The sequence below is a fragment of the Choloepus didactylus genome, chromosome 14 (assembly GCF_015220235.1).
Source record: "Choloepus didactylus isolate mChoDid1 chromosome 14, mChoDid1.pri, whole genome shotgun sequence".
Taxonomy (NCBI): Eukaryota; Metazoa; Chordata; class Mammalia; order Pilosa; family Megalonychidae; genus Choloepus; species Choloepus didactylus.
In genome coordinates this window covers 59,931,435-59,953,699 of record NC_051320.1, presented here as the reverse complement: position 1 = coordinate 59,953,699, position 22,265 = coordinate 59,931,435, and the positions used below count along the sequence as shown (strand labels likewise).

At 31.7% G+C, this 22,265-nt stretch overlaps 1 protein-coding gene across 49 annotated transcripts in view; it reads right to left on the bottom strand.

The window, feature by feature from the left end:
• RIMS2 (regulating synaptic membrane exocytosis 2) overlaps positions 1-22,265 on the bottom strand; it is a 731,813-nt gene that overhangs the window by 254,502 nt on the left and 455,046 nt on the right. For all 49 annotated transcript variants that reach the window (XM_037802482.1, XM_037802459.1, XM_037802461.1 and 46 more), the window contains one exon: positions 531-599. In XM_037802482.1, the coding sequence (XP_037658410.1) occupies positions 531-599 (69 nt within the window). The remainder of the gene's footprint in view (positions 1-530; positions 600-22,265) is intronic.

Sequence of the window (22,265 nt, the reverse complement as noted above, 5' to 3'; positions counted from 1 at the left end):
CAGCTACTTACCTATTAAATCAAACCATAAACTTAGACAATATTGTAAACTACATTACTATAATTTAAAATATGTATTTGTACAGAAAAATAATCTCATGATACTTAACTGATATAACAATGAAAAAAATTCAGTAAAACCTATTTAAATATTTGACAAATTTGAGTATATTGGTAGTGTCAAAAATATCTCCTTTTTTTCCACAATCTTAGTTCAAGATAAAAAAGTTTTGACTATATGCAATAGCTCATCAAATTAACAGCAAAATGTTTATTATTTAGTACTTTAAAAATAAAAAAAATAAATACTCATCTGGCATCGTCTTTCAATATGAATATTCAATGTAATAATTGGTATAGGTGATACAGTTATTGGAATTATTCAGAGGCTTTTTTTAAAATTGCCATAATGATGCCATAGGTTTTTTTGTGGAAGTGAGGAAACAAGTTATTCCCTTCTCATTGTTTTCTGGTGAATAATAATGAATTACACTCCTTTCTTAATGCTACAGCATAATTCTAAAGTCTTACCTGATACTACACCAATTCCATCATCACAGTCATAATCAGAGACTTCACTATCACTTATTCTTTTTGACCCTTTGAAACAAACAATAACAATAATCAAAATTCCTTTTCATTTAAGACAAACACACACACACAAAACACCAAACAAGCCCTCATTACCAACCTGAAAAACAAGTGAAAGGAATTAAACACTTGAATATAAAAAATTATATAGAAGGAAAAACACTATGAACTCATCAACACTTATTTTCACACAAATTTCATGATGTGAGGATATGGATGATGATGAGTTGACTATTTAAATGATAATTATTCTTGAAATGTATAAGTTAAAGTTTCTAACTGGTATAAAGCTTGAAATAATATTAAGTACAAAATAATATATATGAATGATTTGAAGTTAATTGTTAAAATCTATTGGAATTAGTTAATTCAAGTCAATTTTAGATGGTTTTAGACAAATGCATGTTAGTCTGGGTGAATTTCAAAACAAATTATGTTATTTTCAAAAGCATTAATGTGTCTTTTTCTAATATGTATGAATAAACTGATGTCCAATTCTTTATTTTTCACACTTATTGAGAAGCATAATTCAGAAAAGTAAATTCCCTTTTTTTAAACCTCCTTTTTTTTCTATTTAATTTAGCTGTTTCTCTATCAATTTGAGGAGGAAATAAGAAATAAATTATCCACAAAGCTGACTAATATATCGAAATTGTGAATTGTGTTATGTTTTCTGAGAAGTAGCCTAAGGCAGAGCAGTAATAATTATTATAATTCAACAAAGCAAGAATAATTATTATAATTCAAGAGTACTGTGTGTGTTCTTTCCCTTACAAAACAAATCTATAACCAAAATTTTAAATGCTAACCCTACAAAAATGGCAAAAATAGCATTGAATTGAATCAACTAGTGTTGATAGCAAAAGCACTGATCTCACAATTATGAAATATATAACATAAATAAACATGTTATAATTTGTTCTCATATATAACTTTTCTTCTACTGGAGTCTCAGAAATCAACACACTCTACACGATAGAATCCTTTATTAAAGCATTTTCCCCCTTTGGTATCAGAAAACTTTAAATGATGTTTAAACAGTGTTGATTTTTTCAAGAAATGGCTTGCTTTGTCTGTCTTCTTACACTACAAATTCTTCTTAAATTGACTGAACTCAGCTATCAGAAAAATGCTCTCATGAAAGGTTTATAGAACACTGAGAGCTCACATTGCATAAAGTGCCTAAACTTACGGACAGTCCAAAGAACCAACCCATTTATGTGGCACAATAGGTGAAAAGATCTGTAAGTAAAGGTGAAAAGCCAAGCGAGCCTGGTGATAGCTGGTTGTCCAGAATTGAATTTAAATTCAATTTAAAATTTACTTCAAGAAGAACCTAATCCCAATGTAAATTTTAAAGATATTCAATAGAGGTGCAGCTCAATTGAACTTAGGATAAAACCCTCAATTAATACTATTAATCCTCATAAAAGCAGCCACCAATAAAGAAGAGGTTCAAGTTCAAAAACAACTCATCCTTAATCCCTAGAAATTACCCCAACTCCTAATACCTTACTGGACCAATCTACTTTTAATAGAAGAAATCATGTTAATATAAGTAACAAGAATCCTCTTGTTTATAACAGAATGGATAAACCACTGGTAGTTAACAACTAAACAACCTAAACTCACCAATTATTCCTTTGTTCAAATTAGAGTTAATCGAATACAGATGTGCATATCGGAAAGATTTAAAGAAGTAGAAGGAACTTGGAAAACACAAACTCTGTTTTCCAAAAACATCATCTTTCACTTGCCAATTATTAGAGGCACTGCCTGCCCGATGACATATGTTTAACAGCTGCAGCATCCTGACTAGGCTAAGGTAGCATAATCATTAGTTCTCTAATTAAGGACTTGATTGAACGACCACAAGAGGGTTTTACCTATGGAGCTTAAATTAATTAATTCAACTATGGCTTTTATAACCCAAAATGAACAACAAACCCATTACATGAGTTGGGGTGACCTTGGAATATAATTAAAAAATACCTCCCAATAATATATATCTAGATTTAACCAAAGTACTACAGCATTATCAATTGACCCAAAAGCAATCCTATTCGTGAGTTCATATCGACAATTAAGGTTTACAGTCTTGATGTTGCATCAGGACATCCCAATGATGTAGCCACTATTAATGATTTGTTTAATGATTAAAGTCCTATGTGATCTGAGTTCAGACTGGAGCAATCCGGGTCAGTTTCTATTTCTACTTAATTTCTCCCATTATTAAAGGACAAGAGAAACAAGGACAACTTTTCCTAAAGCAACTTAAAACTCAATAGACAAAATAATCTCAATCTAAACTACAAACCCAACCTTGCCCTAAAACAGGGCTTGTTAAAATGGCAAAGCCCAGTAATTGCATAAAACTTAATCCTTTATAACCAGAGGTTCAATTCCTCTGCTTAATAAAAATGTTCTTTACTAACATTTTATGCCTGATCATCCTCATCCTATTAGCTGTAGCATCCTTAACACTAAACAGGAAGTCCCTGGCTACATACAACTACGCAAAGGCCCTGTCAGCATTGGTCCTTGCGGACTTCTTCAAACAACTGCAGATGCCATGAAAGTCTTTATTGAAGAACTCCTCAGACCCCACACATCATCCAAATTAATATTTGTTATTGTCCCCACACTAGCACTCACCCTAGCACTTGCCCTACGAGTTCCCATACCAAGGCCCCACCCACTTATCAACCTAAACGTTGGAGTTTCTAGGACTATAGGAATTGAAACTATATATACCTGAGAATTCAAAAATCTCTGTGCTACCACATTACACCATATTCTATAAGTAAGGTCAGCTAAATTAGCTATCAGGCCCATACCCTGAAAGTGTTGATTTATACTCTTACAGTAATCATCAACCCCCTAATCCTTACCATCATTCTATTCATTCTGTTTTCAGGGACAATAATTACAATACTTAGCTCCCACTGATTACTAATTTGGATAGGGTTAGAAATAAACATATGGACATAATCCCTACCCTAACTACAAAATCAAATCCTCGATCAACAGAAGCAGCCACTAAATATTTCCTAATATAAATATTTCCTAATATAATTGCATCCATATTATTAATATATCACAAATAATTTATTATACTCAGGCCAATGAACAACCATAAAACTGTTTAACCCAATAGCATCCATAATCATTACCATAACTTTAGCCATAAAGCTAGGCAAACACAATTTTACTTCTGAGTTTCAGAAGTCTCCCAAGATGTACTACAAACATCAGGAATAATTCTACTTACATGACAATAGCCAGCCCCAGTTGCTATTCTATACCAAATTACACCATCAATTAACCTTAATCTCTTACTAATTACAGCCATCCTATCAACTATAATTGGAGGTTAAGGAAGACTAAACCAAACACAACTATGAAAAATTATAACCCATTCATCCATTACAGATACAGGATGAATAGTAGCTATATTCACATACAACCCTTCTCTAACAATCCTTAACCTTATTTACCTACGAATAACAACCATGATATTACTGTATCCGTTAACAACTCATCAACCACCATCCTTTCATTATCACACATATGAAACAACATACCCCTCATAACCAACCATCACAACCCTAATAATCTTACTAACCTTAGGAGGACACCCATACCCCTCAGGATTCTTCCAAATTTATAATGATTCAAGAAATAACCAAAAACAATCTTATCATCTGTGTTAGTTTGCAGCTGTTAAGTACCCCAGAAAAGGCCATGTTCTTATAATCCATTTCTGTGGGTGCAGACCTATTGTAGGTTTTCATTAGGATATTTCAATTGAGATGTGACCCAGCCCATTCAAGGTGGGTCATAATCCTTTTACTGGAGTCCTTTATGAGAGGATAAAAGGCACCAAAAAACCCAGAGAGATCCAGAGAAGCTGAGAGACAAGGACACACCCACAGAGGCAGAGAGAAGAAGCCACTGAAGCCAGAAGCTGAAAGCAACGAAACCCAGGAAAGAAGGACCAGCAGACATGGGCCATGTGCCTTCCCATGTGACAGAGGTGTCCCAGATGCTGGTGGTCTTTCTTCAGAGAAGATATCGTTCTGTTGATGCCTCAATTTGTACATTTTCACAGCCTTAGAACAATAAATTTATAAGCTAATAAATCCCCATTGTAAAAGCCAACCCATTTCTGGTATATTGCATTCTGGCAGTTTTAGAAAACTGAAATATCATCTTACCAACACTAACAGCAATCCTAGCACTATTAAACAGATACATTTACATATGACTGATCTATTCCACATCACTAACACTATTCCCATCTACTAATAACATAAAAATTAAATGAATATTTAATATCATGAAACTCCTACTTCTAACATCAACTTCCTTATTCTGTGTACTCTATCCATCTATCACCAATTATACTATAATAGAGATTTAGGCTAAACCCCAGACCAAGAGCCTTCAAATCCTTTAGAAAGTACAAATTACTTAATCCCTTTAATAAGGAGTGCAAGACTAGATCCTACCTTTTTCTTTCCTTTTTTTTTTTTTTTGAATGCACTCAAACACTTTCTTTAAGCTAAGTCCTCGCTAGATTGGTGGGCTTCAATGACTTCCAGTATTTGGCATGTACTCTTAGAGATATTCTTCCCTGTCCTCATGGGAGAAAGATGATCTGTTGCCAGGAGTTACAGTTCTCATTTTCTCCTTTTAGTGGTTAGGAAGAAGAAACCTATTTGTTCTTTATCATGTGGTCCAACTGAATGAATTATCACTACTTTCCTTCCAAATCTTTAAGTCATAAAGCTTTAGACCCAATCAAATTTGAGGCTCTTCTATACACCCAACTGATACTGAAACTAGAATTATCTGCCAATACCCCAACAGAGTAGGAATAGAGGAGGGAACCCACAGATGGGGCCATTGAAGAGAGACTTAAGGAGAATTGCCACCCAGCTGGAACAAAGTTTCATCTTGCAAATGCTCAAGATTAGTTTCAAGGGCCAGGTATACTACAGAACATAAAGATTTTAAAATCATTTAATATTCTAATATTTCCCTATTAAAGTGATATTTGCTGAAGTTATACTTTATCAGGTTAAGGAAGGTTTCTGTATTACTAGATTGCAAAGAATAGGTGATAATTTTTATCAGATGTGTTTTCTGCATCTACTAAGATGAACATGTAGTGCCTCTCATTTAATTTACCAATTTAGAAAAGGATATACATATTATTCGCTATTGTTAAATCATCCTTGCATTCCTGAATTTAAGTTCAGTGGAATTTCACTAAGGATTTTTGCATCTTTACTTATAAGTGATTTTTGCCTGTAAATTTCCTTTCTTTTACCAACCTTTTGACTTAGGATCAAGGTTATATGGGCCTATATAATAAATTGAGAAGGATTCCTTCCTTTTTATCCTCAGGAAGAATTTGTGTAGGATTTTAAAATCTGTTCATTGAAATTTTGGTGGAACCCACCTTTAAAACATCCAGTCGGGTTTTTCCTTTTTGGAAATGTCCTTTAAATTCCATTTCTTTGGTAGATGTAGAATGGCTTATTGATTCAAGGTTTAGCAAGTTACATTTTTATAGAAATTTGTTCACTTTGCCTAAATTTTCAAAGTTTGTCATAATGTCATTTATAATTTTATATCTATTTATTTTCTGTTGTATTGCTTACGTTCCCATTTGGATTCCATACCCTCTTTCTACTCTGTCAATAAAATTCACTAAAGGTTTGTTTATTTTGCAATTCATTTCAAATAACTAACTTTTGGGCTCCATAGTCCCATCAACTAAAATTTGTTTCTAACTTTTTTGATTTCTGCTCTTACTTTTATGATTTTTTCCTTCCACTTTCTTCTGAGTTTTTTCACTATTCTTTTCCTAAAGTCTTAAAGTAGATGACTGCATTATTATTTTCAGCCTTTTGTTCTTTTCTAACATAAGCATTTATGGCTACAAATTCCCTTCTGAGTACTTTCCCTACATTCACCATATAGATATATATAGTATACTCATTAAAGTTCCGTTCCAATTATTTTCTTCTTGGGTCAATAGTAATTTACCACAATTCATCAAATCTCAGATAACATCGATTGAATGATGCATCACAATTATAGAAATGATAGAGCTTGAGAAAATGTATATTACAGAAGTGTTTATTTTTAAAAATATTCAAATCTATGGGTGTAATTTATCTTTTAAAATACACTAGTTGGAGAATATGGTCTGTACTTCCATTCTTTGAAATTTGTCAAAAATAAATTATGGAAGAATATATAACTAAATCTATGAAAGTTTCATGGATGTAATAGAGGAATGTGAATTCATTAATTGTTAGGTACAGAGTTGTTTATTTGACCATGAGTTAAGCTTGTTAATTGGGTTGTTAGGTTCTTCTGCATATTCATTAAATTTTTGTTTGCTTGACCTATCAATAATTGAGAGAGAATTATTTTAGAATCCCCTTCAATGATAGATTATTTTTTTCTCTCTAGTTTTACTTTATATATACTATGTGTATTATGTGTATTTTATTATATGCATGCATGTTTTAAATTATTTTGATAGATACAGAAAATCATTTGACAAATTTCAACACTCATTCACAATAAATATCTCAGCAAACTATTAACAGAAGGGAACTTTCTCAAACTGATGAAGGACATCTACAAAAATTCTGCAGCTAACATCATATCTAATTATGAAATATTGAATGCTTCCCTGATAAGACCAAGAACAAATCAAGGAGATTCACTCCAACCCCTTCTATTCATCATTATACTATACATCCTAGACAAACAAGGCAAGGTAAAGAAAGAAATGAAAGGCACGTAGATTGGAAAGCAAGAATTGATAATCACATTGTTAAAAAAACTCTATGGAAGATATTAAACATGTATAAAAACTAATGAGTGAATTTAGCAAAATTGCAAGATATACAGTCAATACACAAAAATGAATTATATTTCTTATACAATAGCAATAAACTATTGGAAAATTAATTTCAAAATCAATTTCTATTTACGATATCAAAGAATGTGAAAAAGGAATAAATTTAACAAAAAATGTGCAAAACATGTATCCAAGTACAAAAAAAACCAACAGAAATTTAAAAGGAACTAAATAAATGCAGAGAACTTTCTAGAAAGTTGGAAGTCAGAAAATTTAACATTTTGAGAAGGCTGAAAGAAAACAGCAGTCATTCTAGAATTTTATATACAGGTAAACTTTCCATCCGAAACAAAAGAGTAATAAAGATATGCTTAGAAAAACACAGCCTGTTTTTCAGTCCTTCACTTAAGAAACATTCTAAAATAAAGATGTATATCTCAGAAGAAAGGGATAAAAAAAAAAGATGGTAAGTAAAGAAAGTGTCAAAAGTTCAGATAAATCTCAAGAACACTGAATGAATAAAATTATAATAGTGACAATGATGACTAATTTGGGGTCAGTGGTAAAATTCTGGTAGTAACATGTTAGATGGTATGGACAGGGGTGGCAATCAGATTCTAAAATTTTCATATAGTTTGGGAAAAAAAGTAGATATATTAATTAACATTAGATTTTGTTAGATTTGCATGTTAAAATTTCCATAATAACAAGTAAAAGAATAGAGATTAAAAATAAAAATCAAGTTGCACAAAATATTGATAAATGCCTTAATTACATTAGAAAAAATGAAAAAATTATCTGTACCCATTTTTTTTGTGTTTGCACATAATATCTCTGCAATAATACAGCAAATATTAACAATGGTTCATTCAAAGAAGGGGGTCTAGACATTTGAGGGATGGGGTGGGGGACTTTTCACTATATCTACTTTGAATTTATACCATATGAATGTATTACTTAATTCAAAAATTAATAGCAAATTTTTACAAATGTTTTATTTGTAGACGAAAAAAAAGAAAACATTCTTTTTTTTTTTTAAATGGGTATATTATATAATTCAAGTGTATGATTTTTAGGTGCTCTTCCTGCCTCTACTAGATCTCCTCCTACAACTACTCCCAGGCCTGTGCCAAGCATATCTGCAGCATCATGACAAAGAGCACCAGCCTTATCTATAGATAACCCACAAAATCAAGGTTGGAGGAAATGAGATACTGACACAGGTTCTAGTTTGTTCTCACAGGTTCCAGTTTGCCCTCATGGGTTCTAGTTTTCCTTGATTTCCCAGCTCTACATGTTTTTCCTTCCTAACTTGGCCTTATGTTTAGTGACTTTAAAACCACTACTTGGTGCAGAGGCAACAGCTTCCCATTGACTTTTCTCTAGTTCCTCTTTGTGATCCCTGGCAAGTCACTTTTCTTAGATTTTTTAACCATTCTCTTACAAACCTTTATGTTGCAGGTTCTCTCACAATCATGTAAAATGTAATTTTATAATAAGTCCCTTATTCCATATCTTTCATAGCATTTCAGCTTTGTGGATTGAACCCTAACTTATATAATATTTAAGACCTTAACCCATCTAGAGTTTAATTTTTTGTACATGATATACAAAAAGTTTCCAATTTCACCTATTTTTATTTTATGGTTAAGTTTTTTCTAGCTCATTTATTGAATAGTCTATTCCCCCTCCCCCTTAAGTCTGCCATGTTACCTAAAATCCTTATATAAGAGTCTGCTTCTGGATTCTCGATCTTCCATTAAATGGTTTATTCCAATGCCATGTCATACTATCTCAATTTACAGAGGCCTAACAGTATATGTTAACATAATTAACTTTTATATATTAATCTTATATCCACCCATCTTGGTAAAACAGAATTTACTTTGAAAGTTCAGGGTAAAAAATCATTTCATCACCAAAAGTTTTGTACACGAATATTCAGAGCAGCCTATTCACATTAGCCAAAATTGGAAATAATACAGGTATTCAGAAGAGAATTGATTTTTAAAAATGCTATATATCCATACAAAGAAATACTATACCACAATAAAAAGGAAAAACCTGCTGCTACATATAAAAAGGATGAACCTCAAAACCAAACCACTGAGCAAAAGAAGACAGACATAAATCATACATACTGTATAATTCCATTTTTAGTTTTATGTAAAATTCTGCAAAAGGCCAACTAATAGATAGTGATAGGATGTAGTCAGTGGTTGCCTAGGGTCAGGGAAGAAGCTAAAGAAACTTTCTGTCGGGATGAACATGTTCTATAGTTTGAATATGGTGGTGGTTATATAGGTATATACATTTATCAAAACTCATTGAACTAGCACCTAAAATGAGACATTTTATTGTATATAAATCATACTTAAATAAAATTATTTAAAAAATAAATCAACATTCCAAATAGGAATGCTGTTTTCAGAATGATGGAAATGTTTTGTTAATGGAGAGTGGTGATGGCAGCACAACATTGTGAACATAATTAACAGCACTGAAATATATAACTAAATGTGATTAAAAGGGAAAACATCAGATTGTATATATGGAAACAGAATTAAAAAATAAATCTAGTAAGAAAAGTCATCACTTACCTATTAAAATTTATTTTGAAATGTTATCAATCTATACATTAAATCTACGTCTTCAAAGCAAAGATTATGCATAAAAATTGGAATGATTATACACATTTTCAATATTAATACTTAGCACAGTGAAGTAAATATACAGTTCTTTTAAACCAGAAAGGTCTAAATCTATAAGCTGATGCCACCAATTTTTAACATAAACCTGGTTTCTTGTCATTTCACTTTTCTTATCTACAAAATGGGATTAACGACACTTTCATTGCAGGTAAAGACTAAGTTTGGATATATTTCCTCCTAAAGATCACTATTGGAAACTATGCTAAAGACACCATGGAAAAAGGTTATTAGAACTTTTCCCTGCAATGAGAGAGTTAAATTTCATTAAGACTGGCAAAGCCTACTTTCCAATGAGGCAATCTGCATTGTTATAAAATAAATCACTCTTGTATTTTTTTCCCATTCCAAATCTTCAATAAATCTATAATTCTCATAAATGTCATGAGAGAAATTTTTGTGTAAAGCAATAAAGTGATGAGTTTAGCTTCTGTATAACTTGAAGAGAAAGCAGGAGCTAAAAGGGGATAGATTGATCATTAGTTTCCTGGCAATCCACAGAAAATCTACAGGTGGTCTTTGGACTTCCACAGGGTTTATAATTGAGAATCTTATTTATATTTTCAGCCCTTAACGTACTAGCTTACCATTGCTCATGTTTGTGCATATGAACAAATAAATACAATTGCAGTGGAACAAGATAAATATTAAGGGAAAAGAAGCCAGAAAATTTTAGCCGATCTTTGAAGTGACTGTAAAAATAACATATTTAGAAGTTACACATAATGAAGCTCATTATTTTCACGTTTTGAATATTACTTATTGACTTTTTTCAATTCTTAAAAGGATGTTTCCTAAAATTTCCCTATTACAATCGTGAATGAACTCTCAATCTGAAAATCTTATTCAAAAGCTGTACTACTACCTTTTAAGAAAACAAATGGTTAACTTCCTAGACTGCCACATTTTTAGGCTTCTTATAGGAGACTAAGAACTTACATTTTGTTTCTAAAAATTTTCTATTAATAATAACAGAACCTGATACATGTACATTAGATGGCTGGAATAAGTAAAAGCTGGTAAATATGGGCTATTGTTTGTATCAGTGATAATTCCAAGCATTTTGAAGTTGAGTTACATTTAATAGAGTTGCACTTAATGGAGTTTACCTTAGAGAACTTCAACTAAATAGACTTGGCTAAAAAAGGTAGGAGAAGGTGTCACTAGCCATCAATCCATCCCAAGGAGATTATGCCTCATTCCCATCACTGGCCTCGGTTCCAATACGTCTCTCAGAAAGCAACTGCTATCCAGTGCTTTACGAGATGCTGGTGTTTAAATCTAGTGTGTATTTTTCTAAAACATGACCCCTAATTTCAAACCAACAACTTCATCTGTCCTATAAACAAAGAACCAGTAATCTCCTCCAACTTTGTAAGTAAAATACTACATTGAATGTATTAGAGAGTACTTCTTTATACTGTGCGAGTGATTTAAGGATTTTCAATGGTAATTTAGAGCACATGCAATTTTCACCTTTTTTACTGACTGTAGAACCTAATCATTAAATAAGTGGTGATTCCACTTTACTGACATTTGAAAAGGGAAATTAAAACCCCTTCTAATAAGAACGGGTTTATTGTTGATTATGATGCAAAGTATGAAAGGAACAGTGAGCCTGTCACTTAGATAAATATCTGATGGATAAAGTGTATAGGTAAAATCATTATCAGATTACATTTTCAATAAAATGGGAGGCTAAACACTAAATGTGCACAATACATAAATATATCAAGTTGGTATAAAAATAAATACCTGTAAGACTGCCTCACTTAATTTAATATCTATCATTAAAATATATTTTTTAAAGTAAATGTACTTTAAAAAACTTGTTTACATTTTACTGAAATGGTAGGATCCAATGTATGGATTTGTAGTCCCTGAATATACTGTAACAACATTGATAAAAACCATGTCTGTTACAAAATTCTTTTTAATTCTATGGCTTGTTATGATTATTATCTATCCCAAAGAGTTTTTATTAAAACAGCATTATGAGGAAAAATTGACCCACAATATACAAAATATATTTAAAATGCACAATTTTAAAAGATTTGAAATATATACACACCCATGAAACCAAAACTACAATCAAAATAAAGAATTTACCCATCATCCTCAAAATTTTCTCGGTTCCCCTTGAAAATCCTATCCTATTCTCCCTGCCTCTATCCTCACACCCACACAAGGAAGCTCCAGGCAAACAAAATCTGCTTTCTATCACTGTAGAAATCTGCATTTTCTAGAATTGTATACAAAATGAATTTGGACAATATGTGCTCTTTTTTGTCTGTCTTCTTTAATTAAGCATAATTATTTTAAGATTCATCCATGCCGTGCATATATCAATAGTTCATTCCTTTTTATTGCTGTTGTTGTATGGAGATATGCTTTAATTTCTCTTGGGTAAACATCTTGGAGTGGAATGGATGCATTATATACAAGATGTATGTTTAACTTTTTAAGAAACTGCCAAACTGTTTTCCAAGAAACAGTAACACTTTACATAGTCACCAAAAATCCCCAATATCAGTCTTTTTCTATTTTAGCCATTCTAATAAGTATGCAATGGTACCTAATTTGATTTTCCCTAAAGACTAATTAATGATGTTGAGCGTCTTTACATGAGCTCATTTTCCATCCTAGTATCTTCTTAAATGAAGTGTGTTCAAATCTTGTGCACATTTTCTTATTGGTTATTTGTTCTCTTATAAGTTCTCTCTATATTTTGGATTCAAGTCTTCTATCAGTTTTTGATTTGCAAATACTTTCTTACATTCAGTGACTTGTTTTTCATTATCTTAACAGTCTCTTTAAAGAAAAAGATTTCAATTTTGATGATGTCCAAGTAATCAATTTATTATTTTATGGATCATGCTTTTGGTGTCCTATCTAAAAATTATTGCTTAATTAAAGATAACAAAGTTTTCTCCTAGGAGTTTTATAATTTTAGGGTTAACATTTAGGTCTATGAACCATTTTGAGAAAACTTTTTTATATGGTGTGAAGTGTGAACAAAAGTTTATTTTTTTGCATGTAGATCTCTAAAGGCTGCAACACCATTTGTTGAAAATCAGGTGTATAAATATGGATCTGTATGTACCTATCTATATAAACTTTCCAGTCTGTTCTACTGATATATTTGTCTATCTTTATCACATTATCTCAATTACTATAACTTTATAATAAGTTATACTATCTCAAAAATTACTATAACTTTATAATAAGTTTGAAATTAAGTAATGTAAGGCTTCCAACTTTGCTCTTCTTTTCCAAAGTAGTTTTAGCAATACTAGGTACTCTGCATTTCCATATAAATTATAGAATCAGTTTGTCAATTCAAACAAAAAGCCTTCTTGGATTTTTAAATTGCACTGATCCTACAGATCAATTTTGGGAAAATAGACATATTAATAATATTGAGTCTTCTGACCTATGAACCTAATATATCTCTCCTTTTATTTCGATTTGCTTTCATTTCTCTGAGAAATGTTTTGTAATTTTCAGTTTTGAGATCTTTTACAACCTTTAGCAGATTTACCTCTAAGTTATTCTCATAATGGCTTTTTTTTTTAGTAGATTCTATCAGATTTTCTAAATATATGGATATGTTCATACATATTGTCTGACAACAAAGACTATCTTACTTCTTTTCAATTTGGGTGAGTTTTATTTCTTTTTCTTGTCTTATTGCCCTGGCTAGGTGTCCCAGTGCAATGCTGTTTAAAAGTGAGGGGGATGGATATCCTTTTCTTGTTTCTGATCTTAAGAGGAAATAATTCAAGTTTTCACTATTAAGTATGACATTAGTTGTAGGTTTTCATAGATTCTCTTTTTGAGTTGAGGGGAATCCTTTATATTCTACTTTGCTTACAGTTATTTACAGGAATGGATGTTGGTTTTGTCCAACACTTTTTCTGATTCTAGCGAGATGATATTTTACCTTCTTTTTTAGTTTCTTAATATGGAGAATTACATTATAGTGATTTTTGAATGTTAAGCAAACATTGTATTCCTGGGATATATATATACCAGTGGTTCATGATATATTATCCTTGTCATATGTCATTGGATGTAACATTTATTCTTTTGAATTTTTCCATCTCTTTTCATGAGGTTTACTGGTGTGTAGATTTTTTTTCTTTTAATATATTTGTCAAATGTTGCTGTCTGGGTTATGTTTGTCTCATAAAATGAATTAGGAAGTATTTTGAACTTAGAACCTTCTGGAACTGTTTGTGTAGAATTGTTATATCTTCCTTAGATGCTTGGTAGATTCAGTCAGTGAAGCCATCTGGGTACGGAATTTTCTTTGCAGGAAGTTTGTTTTTTTTTTTTTCTTTTTTTAAATGACAAATTCAACTCCTTTAATTGATGGAGCCATTCAAGTTAATGCTTTCTTCTTGAGCCTTAATATTTTTTTGTTTCCTTCCACTCAAAGGAACTTTCTGTTTCATCTAAATTGTCAAATGTATTGGCATAAAGTTGCTCATAATTTTCCCTTACTATCTTTTAAATATTTGTAGAATCTATACTGATGTCAGCTGTCTTCTTCCTAATACTGGTAATACTTGTCTTCTCTTTTTTCCAGATTCTGCCTGGAGGTGTGTCAACTTTATAAATCATCTCATGTACAATCTTTGGTTTCATAGATTTTTTCAGTTGCTCTTCTGTTTTTATTTCATTAATTTCTGCTCTGATTTTTATTATTCCTTTTCTTTTAGTTAATTTGGGTCCAATGTGCTCTTATTTTTGTAATTTCTTAAAGTAAAAACAGGTCATTGTTTTCAGACTTTTCCTTTTTTCTAATGTGTTCATTGGTCTAAATTTCCCCCTCTGTTCTGCTTTGGTAGCATTCCACGAATTCTGAAATGTGTTCTCATTTCATTCAGTTCAAAATAATTCCTATTTTCATGTTTGACTTCTCCTTTGACTTATGAGTTACTTAGAAGACTGCTATTTAATTTCCAAATAGTTGGGGATTTTCCAGAGTTCTTTCTGTTACTGATTTCTAATTGAATTTCTCTGTATGACTTGAATATTTTTAAATTAATTGTTGATTTTTTGGGGTTCAGAATATGGTCTATTTGTTTTATGAATTATTCAGAGAAGGGTATTAAAACCTCTGACTTTAACTGAGATTTGGTCTATTCTGTAGCTATATCACTGTATTTTAAAATTGAGGTATAATGTATAGAACATGAATTTTCTTGGTTTTAAGTGTATAATTGAGTAATTTTTAGAAAAATTTCAGAGTTGTGTAAATACCATCACAATCAAATTTTGGAACACTTCCATCATACCAGAAAGATCCTTCCTACCCATTTTCAGCCATTCCCCACTCTAACTCCCAGCTAGACAATCACTAATTTAATTTATTTCTCTATGTATTTTCTTTTTCTGGATGTGTTATATAAATGGCATCATACAACATGAGACATTTTGCATTTGGAATCTTTCATTTAGCAAAATATTCTTGGTGTTCAATCACATTGTGGTATGCATCATTACTCTGTTCCTTGTTATTTATAGTAATTCATTTTATGGATATACTACATATTATTTATCCATTCTCCAGTTGATAAATATTTGGATTATTTCTGGGCTTTGGCCAGGATGAATAATACTACTATAAACATTCAGGTACAAGTCTTTGAGCATTCATTTTCATTTCTCTTGGCTATATACCTAGGTGTGGAATTGCTGAGAAAAATGTAAATTTTTCCTAAACTCTTTTAGAAATTAATAAACTGTTTTCCAAAGTGGCTACATTATTTTACATTTCCATCAGCAAATACAAGTGGGTTCTGATTTCTCCATATCCTCAACAACATGTAATTATAAATCTTTTTTATTACAGTCTAATGGGTATGGAGTGATATCTCATTGTGATTATAATTTGCATTTTATAATAACTAATGAGGATGGACATCTTTCATGTGTTTATTGATTATCTGTAAATCTCTTCAGTAAAATGACTATTAAAATCCTTTGTCCACTTTTTTATCACATTATTTGTCTGATTATTTAGTTTTAAGAATTCTTTATATATTGTGGGTGCAAGTCCTTTGTCATATATACATGATTTCCAGATATTTTCTCCCAGTCTATAGGTAGTCTCTTTGTCTTCTTAATGGTATTTCTGAAGCACAAACATTTTAAATTTTGATGAAATCCAATTTATCACTTTTTTCTTTTATTGATTGTGCTTTTGTTGCTGCATTGAGCAAACTTTTGCCTAACCCAAGATAATAAGGAGTTTCTCCTGTTTCCTTCTAAGAGCTTGTATTCAGCACTTACATTTAGGTCTATGATTCAGTTTAAGTATATTTTTGTGGATGGTGAGACATAAGGTCTGAATTAATCTTTTTCATTTGGATATATAATTGTTTCAGTATCATTGGTTAAAACACTATTCTTTTCCCATTGAAATGCTTTGGCACCTTTGTTGGCAATCAATTGACAATAAATATCCATAAATATAAAGGATTAATTTTTGAACTCTGGCATAGGTTTAATTTTTCTGTATGTCTATCATTACTATGCTAGTACCACAATGTCTTAATTAAAACTATAGCTTCATAGTAAGTTTGAAATCAGGAGGTATAAATCCTTCAAATTTCTCTTTTTCTCTAGGTTGTTTTAGAAACTTTGCATTTCCATATACATTTTGCAAACAGTTTATTAGTTTCAACAAAAATTTTGCTCTGATTTTGTTAGGGGATTGTGTTGTTTCTGTAAACCAATTTAGGGTGGATTGCCATATTAATAATAGAGTCTTCCAATTCATGAAGTGGAATATTTCTTCTTTTTTTTAGTCCTTTAATTTCTTTCAGCAATGTTTTATAACATTTTTAGTTTGCAAGTTTTGCTGTTATTTTGTAAATGTTATTCATAGGTATTTTTTCTTTTTTCTTTTATTGTGAATGGAAATATTTTCTAAGTGTCCTTTTTAAAATGTTGATTGCTAGCATATAGAAATATAATTGATTTTTACATATTATTTGACCTTGTTTATTAGCTCTAGCAGGTTTTGTGGATTTCTTAGAATTTTCTATATTTAAGGTCATATTGTCTCAGAGTAAAGACAGTCTTACTTCTTCCTTTCCAATCTGAATGTCTTTTATATTACTTGCATTTCCATGGCTAGAATATCCAGTATACATCTGAATAGAAGTGATGAAAGCAGACATTCTATTTAATTGCCAATATTAGGAAGAAAGTATTTAGTCTTTTATGATTAAACATGGTGTTAGCTGTAGGTTTTTCATAGATGTTTTTTATCAGGTTGAGGAAGTTTCCTTTGTTGAGAGGTTTGTTTGTTTATCATAAACAGATGCTGAATTTTGTGAATGTTTTTTATCTCTTGCTATGAAAATGTGGTTTTGTCCTTTTTTTATATTAATATGATGTATTTCATTAATTGATTCTGGATGTTAAACCAACTCTATATTACTGGGATAAATCACTCTTGGTTACAGTATATACTCTTTTTAATGTATTGCTGGGTTGGACTTGCTAATATTATGTTCAGGATTTCTGCATCTATCTTCATAAGGGATATTGATCTATAGTTTTCTTTTATTATGTAATTTTTCTGGCTTTGGAATCATGATAGTATTGGCCTCACAGAATGAATTGGGGAGTATTCCCTTCTACTCTTTTTGTTCAAGGAATTTGAGAAGGATTGGTATTTATTCTTAATATTTCTGATAGAATTAAACAGTGAAACCCTGAATCTGGGTTTTTCTTTGTTGGATGACTTTTTTTTTAATTAAATTCAGTTTTACTGAAATATATTTACATACCATACAATCATCCATGGTGTACAATCAACTGTCCACAGTACCATCATATAGCTATGCATTCATCACCCCAATCTATTTTTGAACATTTTCCTTTTACACCAGAAAGAATCAGAATAAGAATAAAAAATAAAAGTAAATAAGAACTCCCAAATCATCCCCCTCCACACCCTATTTTTCATTTCGTTTTTGTCTCCATTTTTCTACTCATCCATCCATACACTGGATAAAAGGAGTGTGATCCACAAGGTTTTCACAATTACACTGTCACCCCTTGTAAGCTACATTGTTATACAATCGTCTTCAAGTGTCCAGGCTACTGGGTTGGAGTTTGATAGTTTCAGGTATTTACTTCTAGCTAGTCCAATACATTAAAACCTGAAAAGTGGTATCTATACAGTGCATGAGAATGTCCACCAGAGTGACCTCTCGACTCCATTTGAAATCTCTCAGCCACTGAAGCTTATTTCATTTCATTTTGCAACCCCCTTTTGGTCAAGAAGATGTTCTTAATCCCACGATGCCAGGTCCAGAATCATCCCCGGGAGTCATATATGTAGGATGATTTTTATTACTTATTCAATTTCTTTACTTGTTATAGGTTTATTCAGATTTTTAAATTTTTCTGGAGTCAGTTTCTGTAATTGTGTCACCATTGGAATTTATATATTTCATCTATGTTGTTTAATTTCTTGGCATAAACTTGTCCATTGTATTCCCCATTACTCCTTTTAATTTTCTTTTTGGTTGGTAGCAATTTCCAAGGTACTACTGGTTTGGTAATTGCATATTTTCTGTTGTTCAGTCTGCTGAAATGTTTTTCAACTTTGTTGATATTTTCAAAGCAAAAACTTTTGGTTTCATTGTTTTTCTCTATTGTTTTCTGGATTTTTATATCATTCAAAAATAATCTAAATTTACTATTTTCTTCTTTATGTTTGCTTTTGGTTTGGTTTGCTTTTGAATTTTTCATATTTTAGGGTGGAAGTTTTAAGGTCATTAATTTGAGATCTTACTTTATGATAAGGGCATAAATTTCCCCAAAAGCACTAATTCAGCTGCATGCTGGAAATTTTGATATGTTATGTTTTTATTTTCATTTAGTTAAAGATATTGTCTTAGTTCCCTTATGACAATTTATTTTGCAAGTGAATTATTTAGAGGGTTGTTGTTTAATTTCTATATATCTATGGATTTTCCAAATTTCTCCCAGTTGTATCATAATTCAATTCCTTTATAGTCAGAGTGAAGATCTTTTATGATTCCAATTATGTAAAATTTACTTCAACTTTTGTTACTACCTAGCATACAGTCTTATCCTGGATACTGTTCCAGGTGCTCTTGAAAAGAATAAGTATTCTCCTGGTGTTGAATGGCAAGCTTATAGATATCAGTTGGGTTAAATCCATTGATATTCTTGTTCAAATCTATATCCTTGCTGATTTTCTGTTTAGTTGGCAGCAACTATTAATTTAATATTGTGTATATTAAATTACACAACTACTATTGTTGAATTGTTTATTTCTCCCTTCAATGCTGTCAGTTTTTGCTTCATGTATTTCAAGGCTTGGCTGTTAGGTATGTTTATTTTATCACTGTTATATCCTCCCACTGAACTGAGCATTTTATTACCTTAAAATGTCCCTTTTCTTGTCTTAAAGACTACTTTGTGTAATATTAGTAGAGCTACTGTAGCTCTCTTTTGGTTACTGTTTGCATGGTATGTCTTTTTCTATCCTTTTACTTACATCTCTTTGTATCTTTGTATCTAGTGTGTCTCATAAACTGCATGTAGTTGGATTTTATTTTTTTTTAATCCAGTCAGACAATCACTTTATAAACTTTCTCCATATAATTTGAAGCCTAGGTGTTCAGGATTGTTATGTGTTCCTTTACTTTTTCTCTGAAGGGAACTAATATTTAATGAGCACTTATCCTATGGTTCTGCTAAGCAAATCTCTCTCTCTCTCTCTCTCTCTCTCTCTCTCTCTTTTATCCCCTATTCTAAGTTCCATGTAATTATGGGGTTTAAATAAACTGACCATACAAGTTAAATTACTTAGTGTGCTATGGAAAATATAGATCCTGTACCAAAAAAAACATCAATTCCTTTGGTCTCACACAGGAGTTGAAGTTTTAAAACACTGTCAATATTGTCCTTCACCCATTAGTCTGATTTACCTTGGTCCTAACCAAGTCCATTTTGTCCATATCTCTAATTGAAGTCTGATCTCTTTTTCAGTCTCTTTAACATTTGCTGTATGGGATAATGCTGACATTCATAGCTGCGGAACTCTGGCTTTGAGTCTCAGGTGTCACATCACACAGATACCCAAATTTCCAGGAACAGACCAGGTTATACACAAAGAGCTTAGCATCTCAGAATTTAGAAATAGTGATTCCAACTCATGACTAAGTGTAACTTGCTGTAAGAACTTAAAATCTAGAACCTTTACTATAAGCCTTCCACTGATAAACTAGGCTCTGGATTCAATTCTCAGAGTTTGCAGATTATAGTTAGTCCTTATTAGAGAGGAGTTATAATGTTTGTCTTTTTGATTCTGGCTTATTTCACTCAATATACTGGTCTCAAGGTCCGTTCACCTAGTTGCACACCTCATAACTTCATTCCTTTATGTAGCCACTCAATATTCGAATGCATGTATACACCACAGTTCATCAGTCCATTCATCAGTTGATGTATCATTAGGCCAACTCCAACCATTGCAAATCGTGAATACTACCACCATAAAACCCACTGTGCAAATGTCTATTCATGTCCCTGTTCTCAGTTCTTCCAAATATATATCCAATAACAGGGTCGCAGGACCATATGGCAATCCTGTGCTTAGCTTCCCATGGAATTGCCACACTGCCCTCTAGATGGGCTGCACCATTATACTTCCCCACCAACAGTAGTTAGGTACATCATTCTCTCCACATTTTCTCCAGCACTTGTATCCCTCTATTTTTAAAACAGTTTTATTCACACAGTAAACATCAAATGTTCCCAATATAATCACATAGTTATGCACTTAGCACCAAAATCTATATGAGGACATTTCTATTTTTCTACAAAGAAAGAGGAAGAGGAGAAAAAAGGAAAAAGAAGAAAAGAAAAGAAAAGGAAAAAAAATAACAGCTAAAAAAATAAAAAATAAAAATAAAATATAAAACAATAAAAAGGTCAGACAATGACACCAACACCAAGAATCCCATACCCATCCTTATATTCCCCTCTTATAGATATTTAACTTTGGTATACATATATTTTTTGTTACAACTAATGGAAGCATATTACAATGTTACTGTTAACTATAGACTCTATTTTGCATTGTTTCCCCAAGGTGCATTTTCAGCACCTTGCAAAGTTGCCATTCATTTGTTCTACCTCGTGTAAAAACATTCTTATATTTGTACATTTAATCACAATCATTGACCACTCTATGTTTTGCTAAGTTATACAGTCTCAGTCTTTTTCTTCTGTCTTTCATTCTGGTGTCATATGTAACCTCAGTCTTCCTCTTTCATCCATACTTGTAGTCATCTTTGTTTAGTGTTCTTACAATATTGTGCTACCATCACACAGTAGTATGCTGTCCATTTCTGGTTCTATACAACCAATCCTCTCGAACATTCTATACTCCTTCAATATCAAATGCCTGATCTCTACCTTCTTTTTATCTCCTGATCATTCCTGTAGAATGATCTTCATTTATACACTCTTCTCCAAGCCTCTCTCTCCTGTCTTTTCCTGCCTGTCTGTAGCACTCCCTTTAATATTTCTTGTAGAGGAGGTCTCCTGTTCATGAACCCTCTAAGTGTCTGTTTATCTGTAAATATTTTAAACTCTCCCTCATTTTTAAAAGACAGTTTTGCTGGTTACAGGAATCTTGGTTGGAAGTTTTCCTCTTTCAGTATCTTGAATATAGCATACCACTGCCTTCTTGCCTCCATGGTTTCTGCTGAGAGATCTGCACTTAGTCCTGTGAGCTTCCCTTGACTGTAATGGATTACTTTTCTCTGGCTGTTTTCTGAATTCTCTTTGTCTTTGATATTTGAAAATCTGATTAGTAAGTATCTTGGAGTAGGTCTACTTGGATCAATTCTGTTTGGGGTATGCTGTGCTTTTTGGACCTAAAATTTTGTCTTTCATAAGAGTTGGGAAATTTTCATTGATTATTTCCTCTATTATTCTTTCAGCCCCTTTTTCCTTCTCTTCTCCTTCTGGGATGCATGTAACTTGTATATTCATATGCTTCATGTTGTCATTCAG